The sequence below is a fragment of the Callorhinus ursinus genome, unplaced genomic scaffold, assembly GCF_003265705.2.
Source record: "Callorhinus ursinus isolate GAN/ISIS: 27379988/994484 unplaced genomic scaffold, GSC_fseal_2.0 scaffold3, whole genome shotgun sequence".
In the NCBI taxonomy this organism is placed as follows: Eukaryota; Metazoa; Chordata; class Mammalia; order Carnivora; family Otariidae; genus Callorhinus; species Callorhinus ursinus.
Genome location: NW_027397065.1, coordinates 66,645,959 through 66,664,183, shown reverse-complemented (window position 1 = coordinate 66,664,183; position 18,225 = coordinate 66,645,959). Strand labels below are relative to the sequence as shown.

The window sequence follows — 18,225 nt, the reverse complement described above, 5'->3', positions numbered from 1 at the left end:
CTTTAGCTTAGAGCCCACTCTACTAACCCCTAACCTACAGGCACAGAATTTTCTTTAACAGAAGCTCTCTGAAGTATCCACTCTTTAGGCTATTAGGCAATGCATTTATTTACAGATCATATCTGAGGTGCAAACTTGGTAGAATTCCAGTGGAACTCCATTTTAATATTCTCTCACAGGGCTTAAATACAGAGAATCACCAGCCTCTGGAGACACTGATTTCTACAGAGAGTGTATGTAAAATTTTAGCTCATGAAAGTCCAATATTTCCGTGAGAAAGTTACTGAAGCTGTGACTCAGTTTCTTCATCTGAAAAACGGGGATAATAATACCTACCTGGCAATGCAATTGGTGAGGGTTAAGAGATCGTATGTTGAGCACTCTGCATGGGGTCTGGTATAACGATAAGTGCTTGACAAATGGCAGTTATGATTGTTGTTTTCACCTCTTTACCATGAACTCTAGATGAATTCTAAAGGTCTTGGGGTCGCCCCACCATGCTATGCTTCTATCATTCCAATCTTCTCCCACAGCAGCCAAAAGACACAAATTTTGTAATGCTGGCTCAGTTCTCCTTCCCACACAGACAAACCTTTCCTGAAATAGCCTCTTCTCCTTCAGATTATTCTGTTAACACCACTTCTAATCAGTTCTACACTAAATCCAGACTTTGTGTTACTATTTCCTGAACAATTTCTGTCTTGTCAGTTTAGCATAAAAAATTCTAGATCCCCGCTAGGTCAGCAGGTGGTTCCATGACTTTCCTTTACTGCCACTCTGGACCCGGTTCAAAGATGTTCTGCTCATACAGTAACTACTGAGGTCCTCACAGCTCTATGCTTTCAAGACTATGGATTTTACAAGCTCCTCTCAGCCAAGCTGCAATGTCCTCAAGGACACTTAGGTCCTCTGTGCATTGACCGGCCACTGTTGGCCAGCTCAGCATGTGAAGGAGGAGCCATAAGACACGCTTGTTGAGGACTCAACCACACAGTAGAAGTGAGAATAAGCACAGTCCGGGGGATTCTGCTTCACACAGCTTGAACATCAGATCCCCAGGGATTCCAGTCTAGGCCCCAACCCCTACATCTTACCCAAGGCCTCCTCGGTCTCTAGTCTGAGCAGTAGGCTTGTCAGAGAATGATATTAAAACCTCTAATGAGGTATCTGACACAGGGTGGTTGTTTAGATGTGGCAAGTTATTACCATTAACCTTTCCCAATGAATACTAGCAGGCCGTTACCCCTAGAAAAGGCTCTTAACGCATGTTTACTAATTAACAGACATGACCGAGGTCAACACTGTTAGGGAGAAAATTTGGGACCAAGTGGCAAAGAGATCATCTCGATCCAGAGAGAGAATCAACTCAGTCATAAAACTGAACCTTGACCTTAGTGACAGAAGTCAAGGGTGTTCACTGCAGCAATTAAAGGTTTATCCAGAGAGAAAAGGACAGATCTTGCACTTACATAATGTTGTTTAGTTTATTCACAGACTCAGTATGCAGTCACTACAAGGAATGAAGTAAACTGTAAAGTTATGACATTCTGCTAATGAATAAAGAAAGCTGCAAGATGGGCGAGGTATGATTTCATTTGTGTGCCAACTAAAACCTGCTGTTAACAATGGTTGCCTCTAAGGAATAAGTTACGCATGGTGCAATAATAATTTATTTTTATTCCATTCTATTATGTACACTTGCATGTGTTTTAAAGAAACATACATTCCTTTTAAAAATAATGTCTTAGCCATCAGACAATTGTGTGACAATTATCACACGGTTTCACCTATTTGTGGAGCACAAGGAATAGCAGGGAGGACATTAGGAGAAGGAAGGGAACATGAAGGGGGGGAATCGGAGGGAGAGATGAACCATGAGAGACTGTGGACTCCGGGAAACAGACTGAGCGTTTCAGAGGGGAGCGGGGTGGGGAGATGGGTTAGCTCGGTGATGGATATTAAGGAAGGCCACGTATTGCAATGAGCACTGGGTGTTATACGCAAACAATGAATCATGGATCACTACCAGAAACTAATGATGTAAAGTATGGTGACTAACATAACATAATAAAAAAAAATAATGTCTTGGCTATCCAACAAGAACACTGGAAAGGTCTCCTTTCTCCTATATAATAACACATCTCCACGAAGAGAGGCCCTCAATTTAGGACTTCTTTTCATTTTGCTTATGTAACACATGACTAATGCATCCTTCAAGGTCAGACAGGTTAGTTCAAGTCTACTTCATGCAAGAAACACAAATTTCTACCGAATCTAAGCACAGTGGTCCATGGAGTCTTAGGAATAATCTAATAAAGAATCTCCTCTGGCCTTTGTCTTCCATGGTGCTTTGGATATGTCATTAGGTTGGCCTAGGACACGGGCCTCTGCAGAAGGAGACAGGAGTAGCAATAGATGCTCTTAGCTCTCCATGGTCATCGTGAGTATCAGAGAGTCTGTCCCAACCTCATGGATTTCAGAACATCCACAGAGTTGAGTATTTTCACTGTCTCAGATTTATTCATCTGCCCTGACACGCCCTTTGGATCATAAGATTTTTTTTTTCTCTGCCTCTCAAGAGCATTCAAATCCATTTATAATTCAGCTAAGGGAAGAGCCTCAGACTCATTTACTGGTGAACTCTCAGCCTCACACTGATTAATCCTCTCCAAGGAAGCTCAGATAACTGAATGAACTTACTGAATCAAAGGTGGCATTTTCAGTTCTGGTGAAACAGGATGGCTCAAGATTTTCAGATAATGATTTTAAGAAGTGGTCATTAGAAGCCAAAGATAAAACTTGGTAAGAAGGGAAAAAGTATTTCTTAGGTAAAGGAAAACTTTTGATGCATTTCACATTTTGTAAACAGATTGCTATTAGAGTTTCACCATTTAAAAAAATCCAGTTTCTACATTCCATTTTCAGGCAGGTCTCCACGGGTATGAGCCCCAAAGCAGTTGGCCAGGGCATCACACTTGGTTGAATGCTCTGTGTCACTGTCTTAAAGCTCTTAATTTTTTTTTTTTTTTAAAGAGAGTGAGTGGGGGTGGGGAGCAGAGGGAGAGGGAGAGAGAGAGAATCCCAAGCAGGCTCCATGCCCAGCACAGAGCCTGACATGGAGCTGATCTCACAACACTGAGATCATGGCCTGAGCCAAAATCAAGAGTCGGACACCTAACCCACTGAGCCACCCAGGCACCCCTTGAAGCTCTTAATTTTGTACTTGAATTTGTGTCTTATACGTGAAATCTGATGGGACAATGAAGTGTGTGCATGAGCAGAAGACAGGGGTGATATGCACATCTGCTGTTCCTTGCCAGATTTTAAGAAATACTAAACCTTAAGCAAAAGGCATAACTTAAGATGTTTTATTGTTGTAACAAGTAATATTTAACTTAAGAAAGAAACTCAGTTTAATGACTAGGCTCAGATCAGCTTGAAGGAAAAAAACATATGAAAACTTCCTTACCAAAAACTCAACCAAAAATCAAGTAATTGCTAAGATCTGTAACTTTTGGCTGGTCTAAACTGATATATTCTTTTACTTTCTGATATGGCAATATTATAATCCCCAAATATATCAAAATATACATTAGCCAAACAGAAGAAGGCATTAAAACTAATATATTCTACAATAACCGTGGAGCTATAAAGACAAGAACAGAGCTAATTCTTTCAAACAAGTTAAACCTATTTCACTGATGTTTTAGGTGAGGCTAAATGTAGTAGTATTTTCTGTTTGCTATATATTTTTATGTTCTGTCTTTTGATTAATATGTTTAAGAACTGTGATTCTACCTTTGGAATTACAACTTAAATTATTTAAGAACAATTTTGTCGTAATGCTTAAATGTTTAGAAACATTTGGTTTTCAAGGATTCAAGACAGATCAGTTTAACAAAGCCAGCATTTGTCATAATGCAAACAGCATTTGGGGCTCTTCTCCCCCCACCAGAGTTCCTTGGCCATGAGATCATCTGTTCTTAAAATAGGAACGTCATCTTAGGTAAAATTCAAAATGTGATGCATGGTTGTTAAGGACACAGGCTTAGCCCAGTGTCTGTTTTACTGGTTAACATTTAGGCTACAGTCAGGCCTGGGCTAATTCCTCCTGGCTCTACTCAATAGTCTGAGTTTGGGCAAGTCATTTAAATTCTCTACAGCTATCAGCATATCTGGATAAATTGTATGAAAACCCTACATTTCCCCATACGATTTTCTTGTAGAGACAAAAATCAGGAAAACATGGTTATATAACAGGCTGAGTGGAGGGCCTGGCACAGAGCAAATACTGACCTAAGTCTAATATAAGCTCTTCCCACTATCAGTTAGGAATTAGTTTCACTGGGGTGCCTGGGTGGCTCAGTCGTTAAGCATCTGCCTTCAGATCAGGTCATGATCCCAGGGTCCCGGGATCGAGCCCCGGCTCCCTGCTCAACGGGAAGCCTGCTTCCCCCTCTCCCACTCCCCCTGCTTGTGTTCCCTGTCTCACTGTATCTCTCCCTGTCAAATAAATAAAATCTTAAAAAAAAAAAAAGGAATTAGTTTCACTGCAAGTAGCAGAAAATGTTGCTTCCTTGTCTGTAATAGCCAGGACTTTATTTTCCCCCACATGATAGGAAATTCAGACATAGGAGTTCACCTCCTTCCAGTCTTCCTGCTCAGCCACTCGGCATGGAGTGTCCACTTTCTGGCTGCAGTGTGACTGTCCCCCGACCCCCGGGCAGCAGGAGCGGGAAGGGTGAATGGCAGAAAGGCGAGGGGGTGAAGGACAGCTTGGTTGGTACCATTAAAAACCTTTCCAGAGGCACCTTGGTGGCTCAGTCAGTTAAGCATCCAACTCTTGATTTTGGCTCAGATCATGATCTCAGGGTCTGAGATGGAACCCCGCGTCGGGCTCTGCATGTGCACTGGGTGTGGAGCCTGCTTAAGATTCTCTCTCTCCCTCTGTGCCCCCCCCCTAAAAAAAACAAAACAAAAACAAAAAACCCTCCCAGAAGCCTTACCCAGTTGGGCCTCCATCTTTATCTCTTTGGTCAGAATTGGGTCTCCCAGGAAGATGAGTTCGTGAGTCTTTCCATTTCCTTCTTTTATTATAGAGGACAGTGAGGGCAAAGAGGGTTGGGACTGGCTTTGGGGTGTCTGCAAACATCACCTATTATTATTCCATCATTTTCTCTCTTCTAGCCCCAGATTCCCAATCTGTCAAATGAGTGGCTTCTGGCTAGATCTCCCAGGTTGCTCCCCACACTTACATTCTCTTTAAAGGCTGTTTCTATCAAAACCCCAAGTATTACTGTAATAAACTCTGTGCACACCACCCAGGCCCCTGGGTGTGGGCCTTAGCCCTCCAGCTCGTGGGAGCACCGCCTGCACCAGCCCCCAGTTGTTACCCTGGCATAAGAGCTTCCTTTCCCAAGGACACTCACTCCGTCCCTAGGCAGACACACCCCATGACTGGTCGAGCCAGGGCATAAGGCCTGGCTCTCCCACCCTCAACCTGGCAACTCTGAAACTCTGTGCCAGTTGCAGAGCTCCCCCTGGGGTGGGATACAGCCTCTGCTGAGCGTGCACTGCAGCTCAGCCTCCCCCCTGCACACTCCCTCTGCCTTCCCTCTCCTCTTCTTCCACAGCTGCTGGACTTCCTGCCTGCTAGTCTCCGAGTCTGTTTCCTAGGGAACCCTAACTGCAACAATTCCTGAAAGATGTTCCTGAAGGATCCTATTCCAGGAGGAGCAGAGGTGGTCTGACTTCATGTCAGACCCCCACCTTTGCTGAAAACCTCACTGGCGTCAAGCATTACTAGGGCTTAAATATCTGGAAGCAACAACTAAAAAATTAGCCTAAACGAATTTGGGCTAAATTGGGTGTTCTGAAAAAGATGAAAATCTAAAAAGAGAGATTCCAGGAAAGCGATGACATTGAGACCAGGCCCTGGTCATTTCCTAATAGAAGATGCAGGATATAAACACATTTCTATTAACACAGGCTAATAAAGTCCCTGAGAACCTACATAAATTAGTTTCAATCTATATTTATATCAATCTCTCTATCATCAGCTTTTTTTAAGTTTTATTTTATTATGTTATGTTAATCACCATAATTACATCATTAGTTTTTGTTGTAGTGTTCCATGATTCATTGTTTGCGTATAACACCCAGTGCTCCATGCAGAACGTGCCCTCTTTAATACCCATCACCGGGCTAACCCATCCCCCAACCCCCTCCCCTCTAGAACCCTCAGTTTGTTTCTCAGAGTCCATAGTCTCTCATGGTTCATCTCCCCCTCCAATTCCCCCCTCTTCATTTTTCCCTTCCTGCTATCTTTTTTTTTTAACTTATAATGTATTATTTGTTTCAGAAGTACAGATCTGTGATTCATCAGTCTTACACAATTCACAGCGCTCACCATACCACATACCCTCCCCAATGTCTATCACCCAGCCACCCCATCCCTCCCACCCCCCACCACTCCAGCAACCCTCAGTTTGCTTCCTGAGATTAAGAATTCCTCTTATCAGTGAGGTCATATGATACATGTCTTTCTCTGATTGACTTATTTCGCTCAGCATAATACCCTCTAGTTCTATCCACGTCATTGCAAATGGCAAGATTTCGTTTTTTAGCTTCTTAGTCAGACTTATGCTTCAATTCCAGCTCTATTATGTAAAATCCTGTCACCTTGAATAAGTTATTGTCTTCTCTGAGACTAAGCTTCTTCACCTCCAAGGATGGGAAGGGGGTAAGTGAGAAAATATAGAGTCACATGCTTATATAAATACTGGCTCAGAAAATGCAGTTGATTATGGCAGCTCTTCACACTGGTACCTACATGGGAGTGATCAAGGGGAGTTTGGATAATTTTTTTTGTCGGGAGTGCTGGAAAAGAAAATGTCTATCTTGGAAAGGAAGTTGATCTAGATTAGTAGTTTTTAAATCTTTTAAGCAGAATAATTATTTTTCTTTTTTCAAACAAAATCTTGCAAATAAAGCAAGGATTTAAAGTCAGGATTTTATTAAGCAAAATTTTGTAAGTTCAAGGATATAATGGCTAAAAATAAGTCAGTGGGATCTAAAGAAATTATTAAGATGAATAGGAAATTTTGAAATCAAGTTATGGATGGCAGTTACAGACTTGATGGCAGCATTTAATTTTTTTCTGTGAGTTTTTTGGTTGCACAGTACTGAAAAATCTTGACTCATACAGGCAAACAGTTTCAAATAAGAACAGTTTAGAGCAACTCAGCCTGCAATCTCAGGATATTTCTCAATTAAATTGTGTTGATGGGAGACTTTTATTCCAAGGTCTGCAGAAAGCCAAATTAATTTGACTGTGTAAGTCAGTGCATTGGTGGTCTTTGGTATGTTAAAATTTGAAATATAATGTTTTTGAGTGTAAGCATTGTTCTTTATTGCACTTTTATTTTTATTTATTATGTTCAATTAGCCAACATATAGTGCATCATTAGTTTCTGATGTAGTGTTCAATGATTCATTAGTTGCATATAACACCCAGTGTTCATCACATCACATGCACTTTTAAAGACTAGTTTAAAATTTTTTTTGAAAAATGAAATTAGAATCAAGCATTTTTGGAAGCCCTGGGATTCCATGGAATACTACAAGATTTGATGGAGATTCTATGCTTATTCCAAATGCTTAAATCTATGATTCTTCTTCTGTCATTGGCTAGTTAGCACATCTGCCAAAGGTCACTCACCAAGACACTTCTCGCTGTCCACTGAGTGGGTTGAAAACCCTGCTGTACGTTTGCTTTATCCTCTGGTGACTTCTAATGATAAGGCTGGGAGGGTAAAGTGCTCCATGCCTGGCACAGAATTAATGCTCCATTCACAGTTGTTAACATGAACGACCTACTTCTCACCACCAGGGGTGCCCAACAACCAAGCAAACAACAACTCCGCAGGTTAGAGTTTAATGAGGGAAATAAATCAGTGTGTTGGTCAAGGTAGTAGCTATCTGGATTAGCAGCTAAGTCACTATGCTTCAGTAATGGCTCCGGAGCCTGCAAGAAAGCCACGAGGATGGAGGAGGGAGGCTTACAGCCCAGGTGGATGGTGAGTTCAGCAGATGACACTCAGCTGAATTCCCTCCTCTGGTTTACACAGCCTCAATACCAGTGACAGATGCAAAACATCCCTCCAAAGTGAGTGAAGTTTATGTCCACTTTTATGACTCATTTCTTTGGTACCTATTGCTCTCTTATGCAATATTGTAGGCATACAACAAACTCCTTGTAAATAAATGAAAACCCAAGTCAAATCAGATCTTCTTATTCTAGGTTCGGCTACTGGAGCTGTCAGAGTTCAGATCAAATCCCCACCCTGCATCAGACAGGAGGCGGACCCCAAACTAAGCCCCTGTCACAACCCTGGGGCAGCTATGTTGTCTTAGTTCTGGAAGGTTGCTCATTCGGGGTCTATAGTACTACTGTCCCAAATAATTCCAACAAAATAGAGAATGTCCAAAATATAAATATAGATAGTACTGACAAGATGTACCTTTCATCATTAGTTGTGTGTGTGTGTGTCTGTGTGTGTGTGTGTATGTGTGTGTGTGCGTGCGTGTGTCCACATGAGTATATACATGTGTTCTGCTGCATTCAAATGCCTGGGTCAGGAAGCCGAACTGCCCCAATAACCAAATGACTCACTCCCCTAGAGCATGAATGATGCTCAGCAGTGTGGGAGCAAGGAGCAAACGTTGCCCATGACAACCAAAAGCCATCAGGGTATTTCAGAGATCCAAAATGGCAAAGCACTATTGAGTCTTATTGAGTTTTTCTTTCAAAAACAATTGACTGTATCATTTTTTTAAACAGTCCAAATATGTAATTTTCATTCACACAATTCCTCTTGTGTTCTATCACACTGAAACTTCAGAAACTTAAAAAAAATCATGAAAATTTTGCTTATTCTTTACTCCCTTGACTCAAATTTCCTTAGCTCAGGAAAATCTTTTCTCTTTCATTTTCTACTTGAATAATAACACATTGCACAGATATTTTTGGATGCTAATCTGTACCTAATGGTTAATGACTCTTCTTCAGTTTCAGGAGAGAGGGTGTAACGGGCACTTACACAGGGGAAACATTGTCAAAGCTGCTGTTCCATTCATTCTCCAGCTCGGTTGTGTCCCCATCCCCAGATGTGCCTCCTTTAGATGCTTGGTTTTACTTTTTACACTTCTTATACTGTCCTGTACATACAAAATATTGATTTCTGGCCCAGTGCTGGCTCTCATTTATTTCTGATGAAGGCATGCCTACCATCCTGTTTTTCTTGTGCTTTTCCTCCTGTCAACTGGAATGACTGATTCTATTTTGAACGCCTTCCCTGTTCCTTCTTCCAGTAGAAAGACCTCTCATGCTTAACAATCATCAACACTTCCTTAGCAGTCTTCTGTGAAGTGACTCCAAACCTACAATGACCTTCTCTGAATCTCCGCCAAAATTACAGTCAGTTCACACATTCATCAAGGAGCACTTTGATCAGCAATCCAGTACTGAATTCCTGCTTGCCCCACTGACCTCTTAGCTGCACCTCCGCTGTTCTGAAGTGAGCCGCCATGTTTGATAAATGTCTCTTTCATTTCCCACAGAACTGAGCACCGAGTTTGATAAGTGTCTCTTTTATTTCCCACAGAACCCTTCAACGTGTACTGATCAACCTAACCAGGCCAGCGTTTCCACTTCTTAAATCTAAAACTCCTCCTGGTGCGATTCACTCTCTGTGGAGCTTGGCAGGGCATCCCAGACACCCTGACGTAGCAATCTGCTCTCTCGTCATGGCTGTGGCCCGACCTCTGGAATAGACTGTCATAGCTCCTTACCTGGATTAAAAACTGGAAACCAGTGGTAGAATTCGTTCTTGTAGGGAACGGTGTCAAACTCACTGCACTGCATCTGCCGGAAGGTGGGCGTGTCCGGGCGGCAGGGGTGGACATTGCACAAACGATAGCGCTTCCTTTCCCCGGTGCAGTACTTCCCGCCAAACTTGGGTCTACGCAGGAAACAGACAAGCTGTTCGTTTCGTTTCCTTAAAGGCTACCATTATTCCTTCAACATTCCTTGCCACCTGGTCATGCCTGTTCTTTGCCAAACCATGCCCTGCTCCACCCTCAAAACTCACCTTTTACCTAAATTCTTCCAATTTTATACATTTTTTGGCTGTTGCTGTTGCCCACGACCATTCAGTCCCAGGTCTATAGTGGCCTAATTTGAAACAGTGTGTGTATCTTTTCTGCTTGTATATCCTCCCGGCCTCTCAAACTCAAAATATACGCCGAGAAGGGATACATCATTTTCCCTCCGAAATCCGCTCCTTCTCTAATTCCTGTTTAGCAAGTTAAAAGTGGTCAGACTGCAGAAGCTTCCATCCTTTGCCTTCCTTTCACCCCACTGTCCATCAGCTGCCCAATCATCAGTCATGTCTTTGCTTTTGTTTCCTCCTCCTCATTCCCACAATCACCAAACTAGTCTAATCCTTCTCTCTCCTCCTGTCTCCCCTCTGCCCATCTTTGCCCTCATTCAATCTACTGTATGCACAACTGGCTAATTTTTATGATTACCTTAATTACTTTAGTTTCTTGTTTAAAAACCTTTCGTGGCACCCAATGACCACAGAACTGAGTCCAGCCTCTTCAGCTTAACATTCAAGGCCCTCATGATCCTGACTTAATTCATCCTAACAACCACTTCCTACCAATGCTTTCAGGACCTAGAATAATGCTTTATCTCCATTATGAACTCTTCCTGGATTTCTGCCAGGAATAAGCTCTTTCTCCCTTTCAATGACACCTGATTGTTCCTACTGGATGCACTTCCTGTCCTTATCACTCCAAAACACAGTTCACTGATGATCCAATCCAAGCTCTATGTCATCTATGGTCTCTAAGTCATACTTGGAGTACAGAAGGCTCTTAATAAACATTCAGTCAATAAATAAGTTCATCTTATTTTAGAATAATCCTTCTCAACCTTTTATTTCCTTTACAATACACGCCAAGGGCAATAACAACCTTCCCATCAGGATCAATTATTCACTCAAAAAGGGAGGAGGAAATATAGCAGAACTGCTATCACAGAAGAGGAAGAACTCCCTGTCCTTCAAGAAAGCTCCAAGCAATCTATGTATGTCTTCTTGTCTCCACCTCGCTGCATCTGAAATCAGGAATTGTGTCTCCTTTTGCAATGCAGCATAATGGGCTCAAATAGCCTAGGGTTTGAATTCTGCTTTACTTTGTATTATTAGTTAGATGATTTTGAACAAGTTATCTTATTTCTCTGGGCCACAATTTTTTTTATTTGTGAAATGAGCATAATAGTTCTTATCTCACAAGATGGGAGGACTGAACGAGACAATGCATAAAAATTTAGTAGAGTAGCTAACAGAGTAAGAGCTCAGTAAATGACAGCATTGTTGGATTATTATAAATAATAATCAACAAGTATTTATACAATGTACTCAACATCATTTCCAGGGAGGACAGAGTCCAAAAAAAGGTCAACCCATGCCCTGTGTCTCCTAGAAGCTTATAATCTTGAGGAGAAAAAAAAAATCATCTATATAATAAATAAGAGAAAATTTAAGAGCAATTATGTATCCCTGACTGTAAGTACAATGTGAGTTTGAAGAAGGAAGAGAATAGTGGAAGACAGGCTGATTGGAAAGAACTCATGGAACTGTCCTGGAGAATGGACTTAAAGGATGGATGGAAGTGGCTTCTCAGTGCAAAGGCAGAAAGCATGCAAGTGAGCAGCCTAAATGAAATAATATTCAAAGGCACGGGAAAGTAGGACATCTTCCCAAAGTGCCCAGCTGACAGTGAGAGCGCCAAGATTTAAACCCTTATCTGCCTTAATCCATAGCCTGAGCCCTTATCCACTGTTATATTGCCTGACCATGCAATCTAAGGGGACAGAGACCTCAAATCTTGGCAGTCGGGTTCATTTCTGGTTGCAGTTGTACTTCTCATGAGGTTCTGCTGTACTTTGCTCTCCTTGAACACCTATGAGATTTTTCTATATTTCCCTCCCTCCCTTTCTCAATGTGGCTTGAATAGGCTTCTGTTCCTTGAACATAAAAGAGCTTTGACAGGGGCGCCTGGGTGGCTCAGTCGTTAAGCGTCTGCCTTCGGCTCAGGTCATGATCCCAGGGTCCTGGGTTCGAGCCCCGCATCGGGCTCCCTGCCCAGCAGGTAGCCTGCTTCTCCCTCTCTCACTCTCCGAGCTTGTGTTCCCTCTCTCGCTGTGTCTCTCTCTGTCAAATAAATAAAATCTTTAAAAAAAATAAAAAAGAGCTTTGACCAAGGCAGTTCACCTTCACTGACTCCATGTAAAAGGTAGTAAGAATTGTCCATGATATGTGAGGTTAGATCGGTTTTCTATTCATGATGATAGAGTGACACTCTATGACTCAGCACCTCTCCAGTTCATTTCCATCCAACAAACATCACTGAAAGCCTTTTACAAGCCCTGCTGGCTTCTCACTAGACACCTGACCAACATCAAGGGCAGAGTCTCAATGTCAGCTGATCATGCACTGACCTGAATCTATAACCTGAAGCACACAACTGAATCTGAGGCTGTTTTTCCATTGTCATTGTTTTCAACAAACTTAAGCAAACCAGCTACTGAGATCAGACATGGTCACTCACCTGAGAAGACTCTATGACAAACTGTGGTCTCTAAGATGGGTGTTAGAACCATTTTTCTCATGAGGCCAAGTTAGAGATTCATCCTACAGTTCCTCAACAAAGATGTCCCTTTCTGACCACCACAGATTACTGACCATCCTCCTGAGAGGCTGTAGACAGTGGTGGCTGAATACAAAGCACTAACAATAGGTCCCAGAGCAAATCGCCTACATTTCCTGATCTCTAAAATGGAAATCATATTTCTTATCCCATTGAAATAACCCATAAGATGAAGATTTTCTGCAAAAATAAGAAATCCCTGGTTTCTAATTTTTGAAGCCACAGAAATCTTGTATTTAAACAAAAGCAACTTTTATCAAAGAGTAAGATTTAAAAACAGTTTCATCCAAATTCCTCAAAGGTACAATTATATGTGTGGCAAATGAGAAAAGATGTAATAACTACTATAATACCTACCATTTATCGACAATTTAATGTAGTAGGTATTGTGTTAAACTATATATATTAATTTAATCTTTAGAAGAAATTTATTATGTACTTTTATTAAATATATATACTGTATGTGTATATATACATGCACACATATATACATAGAGTAATATATTTATTAATAAGAAGGAAGAGTAATATTTGGAACTGAGATACTGAGCAGATTGTAATCACATTTATCATTTGCCAATAGAAAAAAAGAGAGACTCTTACTCTTCAGTACAGACTAATGAAAATCTAAGCAAAAGAAGCTTAACATATTTTCTACTTACCAGAGGCATCATATGTACACTTCTTAAAAATTTTACTTGGGAACTCATATACCAGGAAATAATGAAGTTAAGAATGTCACATATATTTGGGGGGCACTGGGTGCCTCAGTCAGTTAAGCGTCTGCCTTCAGCTCAGGTCATGATCCCAGGGTCCTGGGATCAAGCCCCACATCAAGCTCCCTGCTCAGCGGGGAGTCTGCTTCTCCCTCTCCATCTCCCTCTCCCTCTGCTCATGCTCTCTCTCACTCTCTCTCAAATAAATAAATAAAATCTTTTTTCTAAAAAATGAATGTCATATATATTTAGAAAGCAAGAGAATTTAAATTTAATTCATATATAGTATCATTATACAAATTTAAAATAATGAAAAACTTAAGCACTTTGATTAAAAAATTGAAAGCCTCTGTGAAATAACTGCTATGGAAACTTTAATATGGCTAATATAGAAGCTTAAGGTTCATAAGATCTTTATCTAAAACATTCAAAATAATTATCCTCAAAAATGTACTATTTTATTAGTTACTTAAGGGAAGAAAATTATTTTTATAAAATTAAACGTTCATTATGATTGAAAGAAAGCTACAGTCTATGAGCAAAATTGAGTATTAAGTAATCTTTCACTGACGGAGTGATGTTATCTAGAAGGATTTCACTGCATAGTCTCCTAAGACCTTTCACATAGATTATACTCTTGCAAATTTGCTTATTTCTCCAAATGACGGCATCAGCTTACTTATCCAAGTTCTAGTAAGCATCCAGTGCCACACCAAAATGAAACAAAACAGAACCATGTTTTTAGGAATCTTCTGGTTCCCTTTAGTCTTTAGGAGCCCACTGAATTTCTCCTAGGAGGCTTGGGCTCACTGGCATCCCATTATCCAAGGCTGGTCTTCGGCGCTCATGGAAGGAAGGGAAATAGTTTTGGCCAGACTTACTCAGGATTGTTGCAGAGCCTCTCTGCACTCTGGGCTCCAGCCCCACAGGTCCTGGAACAGTGGGACCAGGGTGACCAGCGGCCCCAGCCCCCAGGAATGCTCTCTGGTTTCTTCCCCACTGTGATACACTTGCCAGCCATACACCACTAGAGAGGGAAGAGGCGGGAGATGCATACGTCATGAAGGTTCCCATAGCAAGGTGAGCCAAGAACCCCAGGAGTCTAAACCCAATTCTCCCGGAGCAAACAGGCTTCCTATGGTCACACAGCATATGAAGAACAAAGAAGGGCTTACAAAAAAATGTCCCCCAAGAGTCTTGGGTTTTAGAATCAGACAATGTCAAGAACCAAAGGGAACTTTATGCTGCCTTGTTGCAGTCAGCCAATTCGGTGCAGTTGGCAGAAGGCATGCCAGAAGGTAAATCCACACACCGCTTCCTTCACTGAGACAGTCTTGCTATGACATGCACGGCGGCTCAGTCTGCTTAGTTAACACAGTTGTTTTGTAATGTAATTGATTTACTTTTTGCTGCAAGCTCCTTATCTTGCTGCAGACCATAAACAGACATTTTGCAGACTGACACTGAGATAACATTTCTCTGTAGCCTCTATGGGTATCTCATGTCTGCAGCAGATACCTCATCCTCTTGCAAAGTCCACTCATTGCCAAAAAACACTAGTTGAAGTTCTTTCTAATATCAAGAGCAATTTTTGCTTCCCTGTTAACTCTATCCGTTGTTTGCAGTTCTAGCTGTGGCTCAGAAAAAATTCCGTCCTCTCTCTTCAAGGCCATCCTCCCACAACTGTCAGTTTAGGAAGGCGGACATACAAAAAAGAAAGAAAAGAAAATGCAACTTGGTTGTTTGAGGATTTGGGCATGTTTTCTCTGCTGGCCTCCTTTTCCTCATTATTTCTGGTCACTGTGTTTTGTGACCAAGTTCTATAATCTTGGTGATAGATCATGCCACTCTTAAGCTGCATAAAAATACACATTAAATGTCTGGATCTTAGGCTCACAACAAACTCAGCTGGTCTTGTTGAGCAGCACACATGACCCTGCCCTCAAGCTGTCTGCAGGATTTCTATCATCTGAATTCTTGGGTGTCTGGCTTTCCTCCTGAGTTAAATGGGCAGAATTTCAAGAAGTGTAGTCCAATCGGATGATGAGAGCGAGGATAACAAGTGGCTCAAATGCAGCATGTTTGGAAGGCAGAAGCCACTGGCTTGCCTTTTCAGTTTTTAACATGGAGGGGGGAAGAAGTCAAAATGAAGGGTGATAATAAGCTCAGCAGATGTTATTGGCCATAAATTCTGCAGACGTTCATCAAGAAAAGATGGGCCGGATGTTTTGCAAGTGAAGTGTGGGACTGGGCCTCAGCCCTCTCTCCTTCACTGTTTCCAATGAAAGCTCAAAAGGCGTCATGGAAATAGAATCCTTCTCCCTGGCTAGTCTGATTGTGTGACCTCCATTCACCCAGACAGCTGCTCTCCAGGGCCCTCTCCCCATTCCTCCCAAGAACCCTGGGCCCACCCCCCCACCTTCCTTCCTCAGCCCGACACGTCACCTTCTTCTCACCACATCGTGTCCCATCTGCAGCGGCATCCAGCTTAGAGCGACAAAAGCCTTTCACTGAGCACCACAGGGTCTGACAGACATTCTGGAAAACAAGTGTGAAACTGTACTCTTTGGGATTTTCAACACTTGCACAAAAGCATTTCTACAGGGATGGTGAAATATACACTTGGTCACCCACAGACTCACAATGATGCTGCTGTTGGCAGTGAGCAAGAGTGAGAAGAAGGGCTCATTTGAGAACTCTCGATTCAAACTTAATTTGGGCTTTGTCATCATTCATACACAGTGGTATGGTTTACTAAGCGATAAGAAAATAGGAGATAAAACACATTTCCTAGGAATGGAGACTAATTTCTATATAGGTGACACAGCATCACTGACCTCAGACAGGGTAACTGGTGACAGCAACCATCAAGGGCCAAAGCAAACTCTGCACGAAGGACTCTGATTACGAACAGTTGGGTGGTTATAACTTGAGCCTGCTCACTGAAGGAAATGGAAACTATTCGACTTAGACAGCCTAAGCTTATTTACTTATGACTCAGAGTAGCCAGCTTGTTTTATCTGCCAGGGAGTGAAACGGGTCTTCCCTATTGTTTCTCCTCCTACAGTAGGAACAAGGGAAAGTTGGTAAGATTCTTAACATATCATCAGAAATGGCTCCGCTGCTCCTATCCACCTTTTAGTCTTTCTTCTATCCACCCATCATCCATCATTCCATCTATTTAACTGTGCTCTAGATTCAGTGTTTTTTAAAATAAGAATTCATATTTTTACACAATTTTAAAGAATTCTCAATCTTGATCTAAGTTTTGCCTCTCCCTGATTACTGCTGTTCTCTCCTGGAACTCTTAACTGTTGGTCATGAGCCTTCCCATTCTGTCCTTCACATCTCAACTTCACTTTTATATTTTGAACTGTCCACTTTCTTGTATATTGAAGTTGAAAAAGTCTGGATTTCCATCATGCAACTCTGGGAAATACTCAAGTGAAATGGGAGGTAATTTTCTCAACTCTAAATTCCAGCTGATTGATTTTCTCTTCAACTGTGTCAAGTCTGCTGTCTAACCCAAACACTGAATTTAAAATCAGTGACCATATTTTTCATTTCTAGAGGCTGTAACTATTTTTCATATCTACCTTACAAATATCTTCTAGTGTATTTTTCCTTTTCTCAAATGTAACTCTTCTTTTATGCATTCATTTTATTATCCTTACCTAAAATATTCACTTATCCTAAGTCACTGAGGGTTTATCTCTCCTCACTTAGCTGTAGATTGTTTTAAATTTTGAATTAGAAGACAAATGATGAATTCATCTAATCAGAAGCTTTATCTATTGGAGATTTTTCTGCATCTTAGCTGAGCATTGGTTTCTCCAAGGCAGGTTTTTAATCTTTGTTTCTACCAGGTGTCCCATGGTTTTACCAGGTCAGAAATATGTTTATCTTAAATTTTTTTTGGCATAAGCGTTCTCTGTTTCAGGATTTCTTTTCCTTTAGTGTCTACAGTTCTTGGTTTACGCCACTTCAAAGAATGAAGAGGAAGATCAGATGAAGAGTGGTGGACAGCGGAACAAAGTTTATTGGGGATAGTACAAAGCTCCCGAAGAGGGAGGGGACCCGAGAGGTTGCCATTTTGGTGTTTAAATCTAGGGGTTTTTATGAGATTGTTGGCGGGTTGTCTTCATCTGATTAACCCTCCATGCGCCTGTCACCCAATCAGGTTTTTGTCTACATGCTCATCTACCTCTCAGGTAGTTGTTCACATGGGAAAGGGTAGAGGTCTCCTTTCAGGGTGGTGGAGATTAACATGGGGTCTTTTTCCTTTTAATGGTAGTTTTCCCTGGGGGAGGGGGGTGGGCCTTGCCCCCATCTGCCTTTCTTCCGACTATACATTACAACCACACGAGAGTATAAATTTGAACTCAAAATCAGTGAGGCTGGCCTGTGGTCAAGTATTTGTTAGTGAGAAAGTTATCTACCAGCATCCCTCCCTCTCAAAACCCAAGCTGAGATAAAAGATGCTTCTCTGCCATCTTTACCTTTGTTGCCAATGAGTTCTTCTAGCCCCCCTCTCCTCAAGTCCCCAGCTTCGTGTAAGGGTCTCACTTTTAACTCCCTGCCTTGCTCCAGGGGCGCATGTCATCATTTGTTGCCACTGGATGTTAAAATTAAGGTGTTCTGGTTTTCTCCCCGTCAGCCTCAACATGCTTATCACTCCCTTCTTTTAAGTTTTTTCCCCCCCTGAGGATTTTTTTTAAACTTTCTTATAATT

At 41.6% G+C, this 18,225-nt stretch overlaps 1 protein-coding gene across 4 annotated transcripts in view; it reads right to left on the bottom strand.

Moving 5' to 3' along the window:
• The window catches only part of ADAMTS12 (ADAM metallopeptidase with thrombospondin type 1 motif 12), a 297,469-nt gene that overhangs the window by 77,233 nt on the left and 202,011 nt on the right, over nucleotides 1-18,225 (bottom strand). For all 4 annotated transcript variants that reach the window (XM_073891049.1, XM_073891050.1, XM_025867427.2 and 1 more), the window contains 3 exons: nucleotides 15,939-16,031; nucleotides 14,375-14,520; nucleotides 9,853-10,022 (listed from right to left, as the gene is read on the bottom strand). In XM_073891049.1, the coding sequence (XP_073747150.1) occupies nucleotides 9,853-10,022; nucleotides 14,375-14,520; nucleotides 15,939-16,031 (409 nt within the window). The remainder of the gene's footprint in view (nucleotides 1-9,852; nucleotides 10,023-14,374; nucleotides 14,521-15,938; nucleotides 16,032-18,225) is intronic.